Consider the following 16,856-nt stretch of genomic DNA (forward strand, 5'->3'; position numbering starts at 1 on the left):
TTCAAGCCCCGCTTTGGGTGTGGAGTCTACTTTTTAAAAAATGTGATTTTAATAGAAGGTGGTTTTGCTGCGATTACATTGCCACTCAATAAGACTCTGGTTGGGGCGCCTGGGTGGCGCAGTCGGTTAAGCGTCCGACTTCAGCCAGGTCACGATCTCGCGGTCTGTGAGTTCGAGCCCCGCGTCGGGCTCTGGGCTGATGGCTCAGAGCCTGGAGCCTGTTTCCGATTCTGTGTCTCCCTCTCTCTCTGCCCCTCCCCCGTTCATGCTCTGTCTCTCTCTGTCCCAAAAATAAATAAACGTTGAAAAAAAAAATTAAAAAAAAAAAAAAAAAAAAAAGACTCCGGTACTGCCAGACTCCTCCTGAGTTACTTGAATAAATTAGCTTTTTTTCCCCCTTAAGCGTGTTTGAAATGGATTTTCTATCACTTTCGACCAAGACTTTACTCGACAGCATAGTTACCTTCTGGTGCCACAACTTGTGGGAATTGAAAAAAAAAAGAAAAAGAAAAAGAAAAAAAGGAAAAACCAAAAACGAAACGGAAAAAAAAAAAAAAAAAAAAAAAAAAACCCAACCCCAGGTGTTCCTTTTCATCCTTCCCGCCCCTTTGTAGCACGTGCGCCCCGACTGCCTCGCGCCTCAACCGAGAGCCCTCGCGTGTCTGTCCCAGCGCGGGCTCGGGGGTTCCTGCCCCCGGGGCCGGGCTGCACGACGCCGGGCAGGGCCCCGTCTCCGAGGGGGGCTGCTCGGATCCTTCCCACGGGACCCGCGCGGCCCGCGCCACGGCTCCGTCCTGGGGGAGGGGCCGCCTTGCCCCACTCCCCCGTCTGAATCGGGAGCACGTCGAATTTCACCCCCTACTGGACCGTAGCTGTCCTGCCCCACAGCTGGACCCCGGGGTGCGGCCCCAACCGGAGCTCCCGGAGGACAGGGCCGGGCAAGGAGCCGGGTACACAGCGCACCAGCACTAGCACTTGATGGATGATTCACCGCTGAAGACACACGCCTCAGACTGCCTCGGCCTGTTCTCGGGCCAGGGAAACGTCAGCAGGATCCCAACTCCCAGGGAAGGTCAGCATTCGCACAGTGGAGCTCTGCGTGATCTAAACCTAGCGTCACGCAGATCTTTAAATCCGAGGCAGCTGGGAGCCTTCGCCTCGGCAGCTGTTTCCTTCGGCCGGTCCTGTCAGTCAGCCTCTGAGCACAGGGGCGACCGGCACCGCCTCCCCTCGGCCGTCGGGGGGCAGTAGGCGTTGAGAAGGGATGCGCATGCTCCCTGTGGGGCTTCGCGCTTCGCCTCCGCGACCGCCGAGTGACGGAAGCAAGTGCACGCGGTTATGGGAAATGTGGTTTCCGAGCCTCTGGATCACTGGGGTGCGCCCCCTGCCTGGGCCCAGAGCGGGACTTCAGCTCCCGACTGGCCTGCAGGGGCGGGAGGGGACGCGGGAAGGGGGCGGGGCGAGTGAGACGAAAGGTGGGCGGGCCCGGGGGGGGGGTAAGGCCAAGCGGAGGGGGCGGGGCCTGGCCGGCTGAGCCGGCGCCGCCCGCGGTTGGAGGAACCTGAGGCGCGGGGCCGGAGCCGCCAGGAGTCTGGACGGCGGCGGGCGCGAGGGCAGGCGTGCCCAGAGTGGTCGCGCGTGCGTCGGCCGCCGCCCCTCAGCCTTTCTCTTCGCCGGTCCCCTCCCTCTCCGCCGGGACGCGGGAGAGCCCGGTGCGCGGCGGGGGCGCGAGGTGGAGCCGGCGGGGGCGGCCAATGCGAAACTGGCTGGTGCTGCTGTGCCCGTGTGTGCTCGGGGCCGCGCTGCACCTCTGGCTGCGGCTGCGCTCCCCGCCGCCCGCCCGCGCCTCCGGGGCCGGCCCCGCAGGTGAGGTCCTGGGGCCCGGCGGGCCGAGAGGCCGCGAGGGGCGGGAGGCCGACCCCGAGCCCCCCCCCCCCCCCCCGGGCGGCTTCCTCCGCGGAGCCCCGCCGGGAGTCCCGCAAGGGGGGGACGGGCCGAACGCGACCGTCCCCACACGAGACAAATGGCTCTTTTCATCCTCGGGGCGTTGAATCGGGCAAACTTGAGGGCGCGTTTCTCGGTGCGTGTCCCCGCCGCTTCTCACCTCCCGCTTTCCTTTATGGGCACCGCCACCGCGAGTCCTTCGTCTGTCCCCCAGGCCTGGTCGGAGTTGTCCGCCTCCTGCCCGCTGGCCCTGGGAGCAAAACCTTGTGTCCTTCAGCCGCAGGCGGCGGCTGCGTGCGCCCGGGCTCGGGTGCCAGGGCTGCCTGCTCCCTCCCCAAGCTGTTGGACTTAACTCGGTCTAGACTTGGAGGTCTTAGTGTCATGGGCGATGCCTGTGCGTGTCTGAAAAGGCTGGGTCTTGCTTTTCACGGGAACTTTGCCTTAAGAGTATACTCCTTTTTGTTTTCTTTGAAAACTATGATGCAAGTCGGTGAAACAAATCTAGACGTGAAATAGGGCATGGATACGAGAGGAATTGTTTCTGTGAGTTTGCCTCGCAAAGCCTATTAATGAAGTATACGTGAACATAGAAAATTCTCTAGCGATCATATCCACTTGTTCTAAAGCTTACTCTCCCAGGGGAGTGAAATCTTGATCATTTCACAGCCCAATCGAGTGCTTTGTCCATAGTTGGGACCCAGTGGGCTTTTTTTGTTAATGGGTTTTACCACCCTTTTTTGTTAATGGGTTTCCTTTTTTATCTTGTCTTCTGTTTTAAGGGCTTGCCTTAGGACATAGAAAGAAACCTAGAAGGCTGTTTTTAAACTGAGGTAATAGTTGTCTTGTGTTCTAACTACTTGGGGAGTTTTTTCCTTACCACTTCTCCCCAGAACAGCTGTTTTCTTATCCAAAAGTTTAAAGAATTAGAATTGAGTATTTGCAATTCTGAGACGGGTCTGTGCCTTAACTTTTTAGTAGAAAGCATAGAAACTAATTGGGCAATCCTCAAAGCAATCTCGTTGTTGGAATTGGGGTTCTTTATTCTGGTAACAGTCTCTTAGAATCTTTTCCTATTAGGCGAACCACAAGCTCTTTGAAAAAGCTGTTTGTGTGACCTGAATAGAATTAAAATACTGTTTAAATTATTTAAGGAAAATAAAGTTGTTATAGGGCATTTTATCTGTTAACAGGTTGGGGTTTGGGGTTTTTTGGTTGGTTGGTTGGTTGGTTTAGGGTTTTTAAACTGATCTAAGGAAAGGGTGCGATAGATAGAAAATACTTTGTAACGTCTGTTAGGTTTGTGTTATACAAGTTTCTTTCCTTTTTTGTATGATGAGGGAGCACTACTAGAATTTACTTGCAGAGCATTCTTAGGATATTTATGACCTTAGTAGTCTTTTGGGATTCAAGAAACAAGCAAAAAGTTGGCTTTCAAGCCTTTTTTTTTTAGGTTTATTTATTTATTTTGAGAGCGATAGAGCATGCGAGCAGGGGAGAGGCAGAGATCTAGAGAGAGAGAGAGAGAGAGAACGAATCTCCAGCAGACTCCATGCCATCATCACCCAGGGCTCAAACCCACGAACTGTGAGCTCATGACCTGAGCCGAAATCAAGAGGCCCACACTTAACTGACTGGGCCACCCAGGCACCCCGTCAAGCTTTAAACTTAGTAGGCCAGCCTGGCAATTTCTTAGTTAGTGAAGTTTTTCCTATCCCCCTAGTGTTTGGATGATGCGCTTATCTGCTGTGAAGTTTGACTAAGCTAGATTAGGAAACTAGGATGTAGGCCATGAAAAGGAGCAGGCTGTAGGTGAAGAAATCAGTACTCGTTATGTAAATTAACTTTGACTTTAGATGGATATTGTGCCTCTGGTTAGATGGTAAATTAGGCATTTTAATCTAAATGAAACCTGAAGGACTCCTAACTTACTTTTCAAAACTAAAGACAGTAGAAGCCTATCGATTGCTAAAATTTCCTGTGGCTCCTTTTCCCATTGTGTTACCACCATGCTCAAACTAAAACATTTGAACATTTTTACATTTCAGCTCTTATACCTTAAGCCTAAAGTGAGAGAGAAAACCCAAGATTTTGTTTCTTCCAGCAAATTAATGTTTCAAGATTTGTTTTTGTTCTCTTTTCTGCCTCTTTGTCTTCAGTCTCATGAAGTTGTGGCAGTATTTTTTTATAAAGTATTTTTTTTGATGTTTATTTATTTTTGAGAGAAAGCGAGCACAAGCAGGAGAGGGACAGAGAGAGGGAGAGACAGAGGATCTGAAGCAGGCTCCGAGCCCAATGCGGGGCTGGAACTCATGAGCCGTGACATCATGACCTGAGCCTGTCGGCTGCTCAACCAATTCAACCGACTGAGCCGCCCAGGCATCCTGTGGCAGTATTTTTTTAAAGGGAGATTTACCTTCCCTGAATATTAGAAAAGAACCTCTGATTTGTAGTCGATCGAGCAAATATCTGAGAGCCTATTCTGTGCCCACCCCTGTTGTAGGTGTGGCATTACAACAGTAATCCAGATCAAGTCCCTGCTGTCATGCGGTTTACAAATTAGAAGGGGAGATAGAACATAGAAAATAATTAGTAAATATCATAGGGGATACTGATAAGTGGGATGACAAAAATAAAGCAGTGTCAGAGGCTAGAGAATGGTATACTGCTGTTTTAAATAGGTCAGGGGACACTTCTTAGTTGAGGCAGGGACCTGAATGCAGTGAGGGAGTCCTGTTAGTACCTGGTACTTTTTTTTAACATAGTGGCTCACGTTAGACACCTGAAATATGGTCACCAACTATTGAAGAGGAAGCAGGTCTGTTGTGAAATGCAGCACGCCTAGGGGTGATGAGGAAACTGGAGACAGAGACACCGGACTGGAGAATATAGATACAGGGTATATCTAATAAACATAATTCATTTGGGGTAATGCCTTAGCAGGAATTATTTAACAATAAATTTAGAAAAATGATGAGACAAAAGAAGCCTCCTCTTTCTGGGATGTTTGGAGAGAAAGAAACCAAAGAGAAAGGAAAGAAGCATATCGCTTGGAGTGCTAGGTACGGTTCTAGACGCACAGTCCCTGCTCCGAGGTCCTCACAGTCTGTCGAACTGAACAGACATGGAGCCAGTAGAAGGCCAAAGACAAAGTGCGCTTGCTTTGCAAGCTTGCCTGGCGCTGGTTCATCCAAAATTATCCCTTTATGTTAATCTTGTCTCCGTGCTTTGGTGTCCTTATTTATAAAATGATGATCTCATAGGGTTATTGTGAAGACTCAATTAGTAAAACACCCAGAAAAGTGCCTGATTCATAGTAAACACTCCCATGAATTGTAAAGAGGAGGAGTAGGAGAGTGGTGGCTGGTTCTTGTGCTAGTGAGGTGTTTGGGGAGGTTTCTGAAATAGGCGAGAGCATGCTGATTGTCTTCATCAGTAGATCTGTGATGAATTTCCGTTTCCCTCATTTTCAGGATTTCTGCTTATTTGGGATCAATCTGTGATTGATTCGTCTGAGAGGGTGCATGTGAGAACAGAAATTTTGGTTTGATTCTTAGGAATCCGTGGGCCTAGGGGCACCTGGGTGGCTCACTGGGGTGAGCGTCCGACTTCGGTTCAGGTCATGATCTCATGGTTCAGTTCATGAGTTCAAGTCCCGTGTCAGGCTCTGTGCTGACAGCTCAGAGCCTGGAGCCTGCTTTTTTTGGATTCTGTGGCTCCCTCTCTTTTTGTCCCTCCCCTGCTCGTGCATGCTCTCTCTCCCTCTCTCTCTCAAAAAGAAATAAACATTAAAAAAAAAAAAAAAAAAGAATCCTTGGGCCTGTTTTAAACAGTTTTTTGAGGTCAACCTCCCTTGGTCTAATAAACTTTTGGATGTCTACTCCCAAGTGCAGAGCCTAGCAGATTGCCAGACCCTCAGGATATATTACATACTAGAGAAGAGAAATGTTGTTGTCCTCAGGGAATTGTGTGGGGTTTGAATGATTCCTGACATGAAGATTTGTTTGTTGCTATATATCTACCATCTAGAAGAGTGAATGTAGGAGAAGTGCTTAGTAATTGGGAGGAATGAATCAAGAGAATAAAACTGGGAAGTATGCATGATTTTGTCACCTATAGATCATGTAATCACCTTCCGTGATGACCCTATGATTTAAAATTTTGTCTTATAGAAGCAAAACAAGTTCTTTGTAGAAAAATTGAAATTATTTTTTTTTCTTTTTTAATTTTTTTTTTCAACGTTTATTTATTTTTGGGACAGAGAGAGACAGAGCATGAACGGGGGAGGGGCAGAGAGAGAGGGAGACACAGAATCGGAAACAGGCTCCAGGCTCTGAGCCATCAGCCCAGAGCCCGACGCGGGGCTCAAACTCACGGACTGCGAGATCGTGACCTGGCTGAAGTCGGACGCTTAACCGACTGCGCCACCCAGGCGCCCCGAAATTATTTTTAAAAAACAGGAAAAATGATCTATATTACAGTTTTTGAATGCACATACTTACAGTACATGTTTGAGGGAAATTAGTATTTTTTAAAAATCGTGTTGATGTATCATATACATTCAGAAAAGCGCGTGTAAATTTGTAGCTTGATCTAGTTTCACAAACTGAATACAGCCAGCTAAGACAGCACGCCGGAAGCTCCCTTCATGCTCTCTTCCGTCACTATCAAGAGTGGTAACCACTCCCCTGATCTCAAATGGCAGATATTTGCCTGTTTTGGGGCTTTATATAAATGGGACCACACTGTGTGTACATAGTTCTTACAATCTACTTAATATGGTGAAGAACCGTATAACGTAATTCTACGACATCATTTTAGTGGCTGCGTAATATTCTGGTATATAGATACACTGTAATTATTCCCTTATTCCTGGATGTATGTATTTTGAACTTTTTCACTGTTGGTAAATGATACTGTGATGAATAGAGATCTTTTAGTGCATCACTGGGTTTTTTTTTTTTTTCTTTTTTTTTCATGTTTATTTATCTCTGAGAGAGCATGAGCGGGGGAGAGGCAGAAAGAGAGGGAGACACAAAATCCAAAGCAGGCTCCAGGCTCCAAGTTGTCAGCACAGAGCCCAACACGGGGCTCGAACTCATGAGCAGTGAGATCATGACCTGAGCCAAAGTCATCCTTAACCAACTGAGCCACCCAGGCGCCCCCCCCCCCATCGCTGATTATTTCTAAAAATAAGTTCTTAGACATGGAATTGCTGGGCAGAAGTTATACAGTTCTGAGGTATTTCCTGTGTATTGGCAAATTGTCCTGAAAAAGATGACCAAATTATATTCCAGCAGCGATGGAGGAGAGGAGCCATTTCCTTGAAATGACTCTCACCACTTCCTTGACATACCAGTTGTTGAGGTATTATTTAAGAAGATGTTTGTCGGTTTGAATGTAGGCAAAAATTGGTATTTTATTGCTCTCATTCAAACTTGATTCCGAGTGAAATTGAACACTTTATCGTAGGTTTGTTGGCTACTTGCATTTTATCTCTGAATTATCTTTGTGTCTGGTTGTATCACGTTTACTTCTTAGTTTTTCATTTCTTCTTTTCCTGTCTTCAGACACCAGAATCAAACAGGGCACTTGCAACATAGAGCAGAGGGTGCTGAAAGTGTAGAGGCCAGCATTGCTCAAGGGCGTTAGGAACTTGGGCATTCTTTCACAGGTATTCATTGAGCATCCACTGTGGGTTTTCCGCCTGGGAAAGCAGTACTCACAAGTCTTTTGGACTGATTTACATTGCTGTTATGTGATAGAAGAAACCTGTTATTTTAATTGAGATATAATTGACCTACTACATGAGTTTCAGGTGTATGACATTGATTCAGGATGTGTATATATTGCAGAAGGAACACAATACGTCCAGTATATATCCATCACCACACAGTTACAATTTTTTTCTTGTGATGAGAACTTTAAGATGTACTCTCTTATCTTAGCAACTTTTAAGTATGCATTACAGCATTATTATCAAGTGTAGCAACAAGGTGTATATTACATCCCATGACTTCTTTATTTTCTTAACTAAAAGTTTGTACCTTTTGACCACCTTCACCCATTTTCGCCACCCCCCACCCCCACCCATCTGTTCTCTCTCTATATATGAGTTCAGTGTTTTATTTTGTTAAGACTCTACATAAAAGTGAGCCCAGGGTCCCCAGGGTGGCTCAGTTGGTTAACACCCGATCTCAGCTCAGGTCATGGTCTCACAGTTTGTGAGATGGAGCCCACCGTCGGGCTCTGCACTGACACCATGGAGCCTGCTTGGGACTCTCTCTCTCTCTCTGCCCCTCCCCCATGCTCTCTGTCTCAAAAATAAACTTTTTTTTTTTTTTAAAGTAAGACCGTACTAGGGCACCTGGGTAGCTTAGTCAGTTAAGCGTCCGACTTCGGCTCAGGTCATGATCTTGCGATTTGTGAGTTTGAGCCCCGCGTGGGGCTCTGTGCTGACAGCTCAGAGCCTGGAGCCTGCTTCAGATTCTGTGTCTCTCCATCTCTTGGCCCCTCCCCTGTTCATGCTCTGTGTCTCTCTGTCTCTCGATAATAAATAAACATTAAAAAAAAATTTTTAAGTGAGACCGTACTTTGTCTTTCTTTGTCTTACTTGGTTCACTTAGCGTAACACCCTCAAAGTCTGTCCACATGGTCAGAAATGGCAAGATTTCCTTCTTTTGTATGGCAAATAATATTCCGCTGTATTTATATAGAACACATTTTCTTTATCCATTCATATCTGTCAGCGAACGCAGGTTATTTCCATGTCTTGGCCATCGTAACCAGTGCTGCAGTGAACGTGGGGGTGCAGATACCTTCTCCAGTGACTGTTTTCGTTTCCTTCGGATAAATACCCAGAAGTGGAATTACTGGATCGTGTAGTAGTTCTATTTTTGATGTTTTGAGGAACCTCCATGCTGCTTAATACAATGGTTACAACATCTTATAGTCCCACTGACTGCAGGAACCTTCCTTTTTCTACACTTTGTTACCAACACTTGTTGTTTCTTCTCTTTTTGATACTAGCCGTTCTGACAGGTGTGAGGTGGTATTTCATTTGGTTTTGATTTGCATTTCCCTGATGGTGAGTTATGTTGACCATCTTTTCATGTACCTGTTGGCCATCTGTATGTTGTCTTTGGAGATATGTCTATTCAGATCTTCTGCCTATTTTTCAATTGGACCACTTGGGTTTTTTGTTATTGAGTTGTAAGAGTTTTGTTTTGTTTTGTTTTTTTACATATTTTCAGTATTAACCCCTTATCAGACCCATGATTTGCAAATATTTTCTCCCATTCATAGACTGCCTTTTCATTTTGTTGATGGTTTCCTTTGCTGTGCAGAAGCTTTTTAGTTTGATGTTTACTTTTGCTTTTGTTGCATTTGCTTTTGGTGTCAAATCCAAAAACTCATCCACAAAACCAGTGTCAAGGAGCTTACCACCTATGTTTCATTCTAAGAGTTTTATGGTGTCAGGTCTTCTGTTCAAGTCTTTGATCCATTTTGAGTTGATATTGTGTATAGTATAAAGTAGTGGTCCAGTGTCGTTCTTTTGCATGTGGCTGTCCGATTTTCCCAACACCATCTATTAAAGAGACTCCTTTCTCTGTTGTATAGTCTTGCCTCCTTTGTAGATTAATTGACCATATAATTGTGCGTTTACTTCTGGGCTCTCTATTCCATTGATCTGTGTGTCAGTTTTCATGCCAAAACCATACTGTTTTGGTTACTGTATCTCTGTAGTACAGTTTGAACTCAGGGAGTGTAATGCCTCCAGTTTTTTGTTTTTCAGTTTTTTCACCTGTGACTCCACCTCCCTTCTGGCAACCACCAGTTTGTTCGCCGTATTTAAGAGTCTGGTCTGGGGCACCTGGGTGGCTCAGTTGGTTGAGCGCCCAACTTCAGCTCAGGTCATGGTTCATGAATTCCAGCCCCACGTCAGGCTCTCTGCTGTCAGTGCAGAGCCTGCTTCTAATCCTCTGTCCCCTTCTCTCTCTACCCCTCCCCTACTGGCATTCTCTGTCTCTCATTCTCTCTCTCAAAAATAAACATTAAAAAAAAAAGTCTACTTTTTCATTTATCTCTTTTTTTCTTTGTTTCATCATTTGTTTCTTAAATTCCAAACATGAGTGAAAGCATGTGGTATTCATCTTTCTCTGACTTATTTCACTTAGCATTATACCCTCTTGGTCCATCCGTGTTGTCACACATGGCAAGATCTCATCCTTTATGGCTGAGTAACATTCCATTGTGTATACATAGCACATCTTCATTCATCTATGGATGGACACTCAGACTGCTTCTGTATCCTGGCTGCTGTAAATATCATGCAGCAATAAACATAGGGGTGCATATATCTTTCAGTCGTGTTGATTTGATTTGCAAATACTGACCCACTCTTGCATCCCTGGAATAAATCCCACTTGGTCGTGGTGAAAGATTTTTTTAATGTATTGTTGTATTGTCGGTTTGCTGATATTGACATTTTTTGCATCTGTGTTCATCAGAGACATTGGTCTGTAGCTTTCTTTTCTTGTAGTGTCTTTATCTGGTTTTGGTATCGAAGTAATGCTGGTCTTATGGAATAATTTTGAAAGTTTTCTTTCCTCTCCAATTTTTGGAGTATTTGAGAGGAATAGATATTAACTTGTCTTTAAATGTTTGTTTGAATTTACCTATGAAGCCATCTGGTCCTGGACTTTGTTGGTTTTTGGGTTACTGATTCAATTTCATTGCTAGTAATCAGTCTGTTCAATTTTCTTTTTCTTACTGATTCAGTTTTGGAAGGTTGTATGTTTCTAGGAAATTACCCATTTCTTCTAGGTTGTCTGATTTGTTGGCAAGTAACCTTATATGTTCCTATAATCCTTTGTATATCTGTGGTTGCTGTTTCTCCTCCTTCATTTCTGATAGTATTTGAGTCTTTTCTCCCGTTTTTGATGAGTGTAGCTAAAGGTTTATCAATTTTGTTCATGTTTTCAAAGAAACAGCACCTGGTTTCATTGATCTGTTCCATTGTTTTCTTAGTCTGTATATCTTTTTTTTTTTTTTTTTTTTTTTAAGTATGCTTCACACCCAGCACAGAGACCAAGGCAGGGCTTGAACTCATGACCCTGAGATCAAGACCTGAGCTGAGGTCAGGAGTCGGATACTTAACCAACTGAGCCACCCAGGTGCCCCTAGTCTGTATAGCATTTATTTCTGCTCTGATCTTTATTATTTCCTTCTTTTTATTAGCCTTGGATTTTGTTCTTCTTCTAGCTTCTTTAGGTATAAGGTTAGATTATTTATTTGAGATTTTTCTTGTTTGTTGAGGTAGGCTTGTATTGCTATAATCATCCCTCTTAGAATAGCTTATACTGCACAATGCCTCCAGCTTTGTTCTTCCCCAAGATTGGTTTGGCTATTTAAGGTCCTTTGTGGTTCCATACAAACGTTAGGATTGTTTGTTATATTTCTGTGAAAAGGGCCATTGGAATTTTGATAGGGATTGCATTGAATCTATAGATTGCTTTGGGTAGTGTGGACATGTAAAAATTCTTCCAACCTGTGAGCACAGAATAGCATTCCATTGATTTTCTGTGTACTTTAGTTTCTTTCATCAGTGTCTTGTAGCTTTCAGTGTGCAGGTCTTTGACCTTCTTGTTTAAATTTATTCCTGGGTATTTTATTCTTTGTGATTCTATTGTAAATAGAATTGGTTTCTTTTAGAATTTTTAAAATTTATTTATTTTGAGAGAGACAGAACACGAGAGCAGGAGAAGGACGGAGAGAGGGAATAGCAAGCAGACTCCACACTGTCAGCATGGAGCCTGATGTGAGGCTGGGACTCACAAATCACAGGATCATAACCTGAGCTGAAATCAGTTTTCTGACTCTTAACTGACTGAGCCATCCAGGTGCCCCAGTAGGATTCCTTTCTTAATTTCTTTTCTTTGATAGTTCGTTATTAGTATATAGAAGTGCCACTGATTTTTGTAGATTGTATATCTTGCAACTTTACTGAATTGGTTTATTATTTCTAACAGGTTTTTGGTTGAATCTTTAGAAACCTATTTTTCAATATATCTGGGAGTAGAAGGTTTTAAAAAACATTTTTTTAATGTTTATTATTTTCGAGAGAAAGAGCATGAGTGGGGGAAGGGCAGAGACAGAGGGAGACACAGAATCCAAAGCAGGTTCCAGGCTCCGAGCTGTCAGCATAGAGCCCGACTCGGGGCTCAAACTCACAAACCGGGAGATCATGACCTGAACCAAAGTTGGGCGCTTAACTGACTGAGCCACCCAGGCGCACCAGGAAGTAGAAGCTTTTTTAAAAGGCTAAAATCTCCTGTGTACTTCTCTTCTGCTAGGAAGGGAGAAATGCATGTGAACGAAAGCAGTTCAACACAAGCAGCTTAGACCTGGATTAGAAGAAGAGAGGATTGGCAGTGGCAGAGAGATCAAAAAGTAATTTGCAACCAGAAGCCATGGGATTTTCACCTGCCACATGGTTATCTTTATTATTTACTTATTTATTTTTAGAAAAAGCTTGTTTGGCCAGATAGGAAGAAACCAGGAATAAGCTGTTGGGATAGCCCTGGAGTTTCTTGGGCTTTTTTTTCTTTTTCAATATTTTAAGTTTTTATTATGAAAAGTTTAAGACATACCCAGAAGTAGAAGATTATAACTATTAATAGGTACTCATACACCTACAGTTAAATATTTTTCACAAACACTCCTACCCAGTTCTTCCCACAGGTTTATTTGGAAGCAAATCACAGATAACTTATTCTCTCCGTAAATATCTTAGTATATTATCTCTAGAGATAGATGTTAAAAAAAAACATGACCGCAAAACCATCATCACAATTAGGAAAATTAATGATGATTTCCAGTATCTAGTGTTCGAGATTTCCCCAATTATCTTTTTTTTTTTTTTTTTTTTAATTCCAGTGTAGTTAACATATATACAGTGTTACATTAGTTTCAGGTGTCCCACGCAGTGATTCAGCACTTCCATACGGTACTCAGTGCTCACTGGGTAGATGCCCCTGTCATGGTCCAGTGAAAGATCAGGTTCTGAATTGAAGCAAGGGTAGAGTTAATGAGCAAGGGACAGATTGGAGAAATTTTTCATGAAGACTTTTCCACCAAGAACAGGTGAAATTATGTTTTAGGTAATCCATTTCTCTAAGATTTACTTATCTACCAAAAATGAGGCAGCAGTATTTGGCATGTAAAGGGTTGTTTTAGTGACTTTATGATTTTACTTTTGTGCAACAACCTTGTTTTCTGATGATGTCAGGTAAATGAGGCATTTAGGTTAAATGTGATTTTGCTCTTCCTTAGCTTTTAATCTTTCCGGAAGACATATTGAAACAGATGAAATAGACTCGCCAAAGAGTTTTTGGTATCAGTTTTTTTCCAGTTAGGAAACCGAGGCAAAAGGGATTTAAATACCTTGTTATCAATCCCGTGCTGCTTGTTGGTTGTGGAATCGATGTCAGTTACGTCTGGTTGCTAAATTCACCTCATTTCTGTCACTAAAATTTACTTACCATCAATATTTCTCTGTGAAAAAGTAGGGGGTGAAATGGGATATCATTGCCAATTTTGCACAAGCGTTTAAACTGTTCTCCACATTCAGACTCATTTAGAGTTAGTTCCAGCAGTAGGTACAACTTCTAGTGTACGGTTACACATATCTGAGAAAGAATGTTCCTGGGCCATGAATTTTTAAAAATTAACATGCTAACCGGAATTTCCAGTGATCTGCTTATCATTAATTCACCGCTTGAACTGGTGTTACAAATACAAGATCAGAATTTAGTCTCAGATGAGCTACATCAAGCTGTGTTGTTAATAGAACAGTGATAAAGAATGGAGTTGGGGTGCCTGGGTGGCTCAGTTGGTTGAGTGTCTGACTTCAGCTCAGGTCATGATCTCGCGGTTTGTGAGTTCGAGCCCCGCATCGGACTCTGTGCTGACAGCTCAGGGCCTGGAGCCTGCTTCAGATTGTGTCTCCCTCTCTCTCTGCCAATCCCCCACTCATGCTCTGTCTCTCTCTTTCTCTCTCTCTCTCTCTTTCCCTCTATGTCAAAAATAAATAAATAAACATTAAAAAAAAAAAAAAAAAAAAAGTCAGACTTTGGCCCAGGTCACGATCTCGCAGTTCATGACTTTGAGCCCTGCGTTAAGCTCTGTGCTGACAACTCAGAGCCTGGAGCTTGCTTAGGATTCTGTCTCCCTCTTTCTGCCCCTCCCCCGCTTATGCTCTGTCTCTCTCTCTCTCTCTCTGTCTCTCTCTCTCTCTCTCTCTCTCTTTCTCTCAAATATAAATAAAAACATTAAAAATTTTTTTAAATGAAAAAGAATGGGGTTAAATTGCCTGGGATTAAACCTTAGTCTAGCCGTTTACTAGTTGTTTGACTTAGCAGAAGTTACTGAGTTCTCTGTGCCTCTTCTCCGTTTAATAAGGAGCCAGCCCCACCTACCTCATGGGGTTGTGAGAATTAAAATGATACTCTGGGGGCTCCTGGGTGGCTCATTCAGTTAAGCATCTGACTCTTGATTTTGGCTCAGGCCGTGATCTCACAGACAGTTCGTGGTATGGGGCTCAGCGCTGACAGCACAGAATCTACTTAGTATTCTCTTTCTCCCTCTCTCTGCCCCTCCCTCCTTCATTCTCTCTCTCTCAAAAATAAACTTAAAAAATTAAAAAAAATGATACTCTGTACATATAGGTGTACATTATAGGTGTTCAGTAAATGTCCATTATAAGCAAGCTGGTCTAGGAAGATTTGGATTTACATAAAGATAAATTCTTGCCTTTATTATTTTTTTTAATTTATTTTTTTTTAATGTTTATTTATTTTTGAGACAGAGAGAAAGACAGAGCATGAGTGGGGGAGGGGCAGAGAGAGAGGGAGACACAGAATCTGAAACAGGCTCCAGGCTCTGAGCTGTCAGCACAGAGCCCGACGCGGGGCTCGAACTCACGGACCGCAAGATCATGACCTGAGCCGAAGTCAGACGCTTAACTGACTGAGCCACCCAGGCGCCCCAAATTCTTGCCTTTAAAAAAGAATTCATTTCACTACAGGATTCACAGTAGGCTAAAATAACAAGTATCTTTATTCCATTTAGATTGATTTTTTTTTTTTAGAAACCTGTATCTATTGTGGAAAATAAGGTATCTACACAAAAATTCTTGTATTCCTAGAATTGTTTCAAGGTAATGTCCTTAAAGTATCCTGTTGTCTGTCCCCCAGATTTTCTTTATATTAATTGGTCCTTTGAAAAAATAGTGTTATGTTTTTGTTGACTTTTGATTAAATACCTAGGTCCTGTGGCATATAAAAACATTGCACTTCATACAGTAAAGATCTCTGGCCTTCAAGAATTTATTTTTGGAAACATTTTGGATCAGTTCCCACCATTGGAGGAAGAGATAGAATGGATCCCTCATCAGAGCTATATATGAGCTTGTAACTCTCCAGCTTTGAAACTGGTGACAAAAAACAAAGGATCTTTCCCTGCTGTCTTCTTTCTAAGGACAGTTTTTGGTTTTTGGTGTTTGGTTTTTTTTTTTTTTTTTTAACGTAATCCTGCCCATCAGACCTTACAGCAGTAAAAAATGAGCCATTTGCCTGACTTCTCACTTGATTGTTTTTTGCCTCACTGGAAATAATTGCCTTCCTCTTTGATTCTTTGGAATATTTAGCAAGTGATACAAGGTCTGCCGGCTGTGGAATTTATTGGTGTTAATAAGGGTTCTGATACCTTCCAGCATTCATTTCCCAAAGTTACTAACTGATGGTAACGTAGGCTTTCACCTTTGAAAGCACATATTTGTTGTGGTTGTTGCTTTTGGTCGCTGTGAGTGCCTACTATTTGGGTACCAAACCAGGACCTTTATACACATTATCTCATTTAATTTTTACAACACTTCCATGAGAGTTACTGCACCCCTTTGTTGTTAGGGAAACTGAGGCTCAAGAAGTTAATTAACTTTTCAGGGTGCCTGGTTGGCTCATTCACTGGAACACGAGACTTGTTATCGCAGGGTCATGAGTTTGAGTCCCAACATTGGGAGTAGAGATTACTTAAAAAAATTAAAAAATGAAATCTGTAACAAAAAAAGAAAGAAGTTAAATAACTTTTGTAGGTCATAAAAAAGAGCCAGGAATCTGCCTGTGGCCTAACAGACTCTTACTGCCGACTCTTGCGTGGTTTATGCCATGGCGCCTTTCCAGACCGATTCTCACGTCTTTCCAAACCAATTCTCACCATGAACATCTTGTTAGTTTTAAAGAATATATGTACTTATGTGAGCATAAGTACATCCATGTGTGTGGAAGACAAAAAGACTGCACCAAAAATGTTATGAGTGGTTATTTGGATGGTACATGGGTGCTTTTTAAATTTTTCTTTGGGGTGCCTGGGTGGCTCATTCGGTTAAGCGCCCAACTGCAGCTCAGGTCATGATGTCACGGTTCCCCAGTTCGAACCCCACATCGGGCTCTGTGCTGACAGCTCAGAGCCTGGAACCTCTTTGGATTCTGTGTCTCACTCTCTCTCTATCCCTCCCCTGCTCACGCTCTCTCTCAAAAATAAATAAACATTAAAAAAAACATTTTTTTCTTAGTATTCCTTTGTATTTTCTACACATATGAACATACGTTCTGTAATAAAATTTTTATGTTACGTGCTGAACTTAGTAATTGACACAGGACATTTCTAATTCATTGTTGCTTATTTCTAGATCAATTGGCCTTATTTCCTCCATGGAAATCTAGTCACTATGATGTCGTAGTTGGTGTGTTGTCAGCTCGCCATAACCATGAACTTCGAAATGTGATAAGAAGCACCTGGCTGAAGCATCTAATGCAACATCCATCGTTAAGTCAACGGTAGGTCTGCTTAGTCGG

General features: G+C 43.2%; 1 protein-coding gene across 4 annotated transcripts in view; it reads left to right on the forward strand.

Annotated features, from left to right (window-relative positions):
* Positions 1-897: 897 nt before the first annotated feature.
* B3GALNT2 (beta-1,3-N-acetylgalactosaminyltransferase 2) overlaps positions 898-16,856 on the forward strand; it is a 61,012-nt gene continuing 45,053 nt past the window's right edge. The window contains exons 1-2 of one of the 4 annotated variants that reach the window (XM_045437299.1): positions 898-1,072; positions 16,691-16,838. In XM_045437299.1, coding sequence (XP_045293255.1) covers positions 979-1,072; positions 16,691-16,838 — 242 coding nt within the window. In that variant the 5' untranslated portion in view covers positions 898-978. Of the gene's footprint in view, positions 1,073-1,493; positions 1,867-16,690; positions 16,839-16,856 lie in introns of those variants that run through there. The other 3 variants (XM_045437298.1, XM_045437297.1, XM_045437300.1) reach the window with 3 other exon arrangements.

Source organism: Leopardus geoffroyi, chromosome D2, assembly GCF_018350155.1.
Source record: "Leopardus geoffroyi isolate Oge1 chromosome D2, O.geoffroyi_Oge1_pat1.0, whole genome shotgun sequence".
In the NCBI taxonomy this organism is placed as follows: domain Eukaryota; kingdom Metazoa; phylum Chordata; class Mammalia; order Carnivora; family Felidae; genus Leopardus; species Leopardus geoffroyi.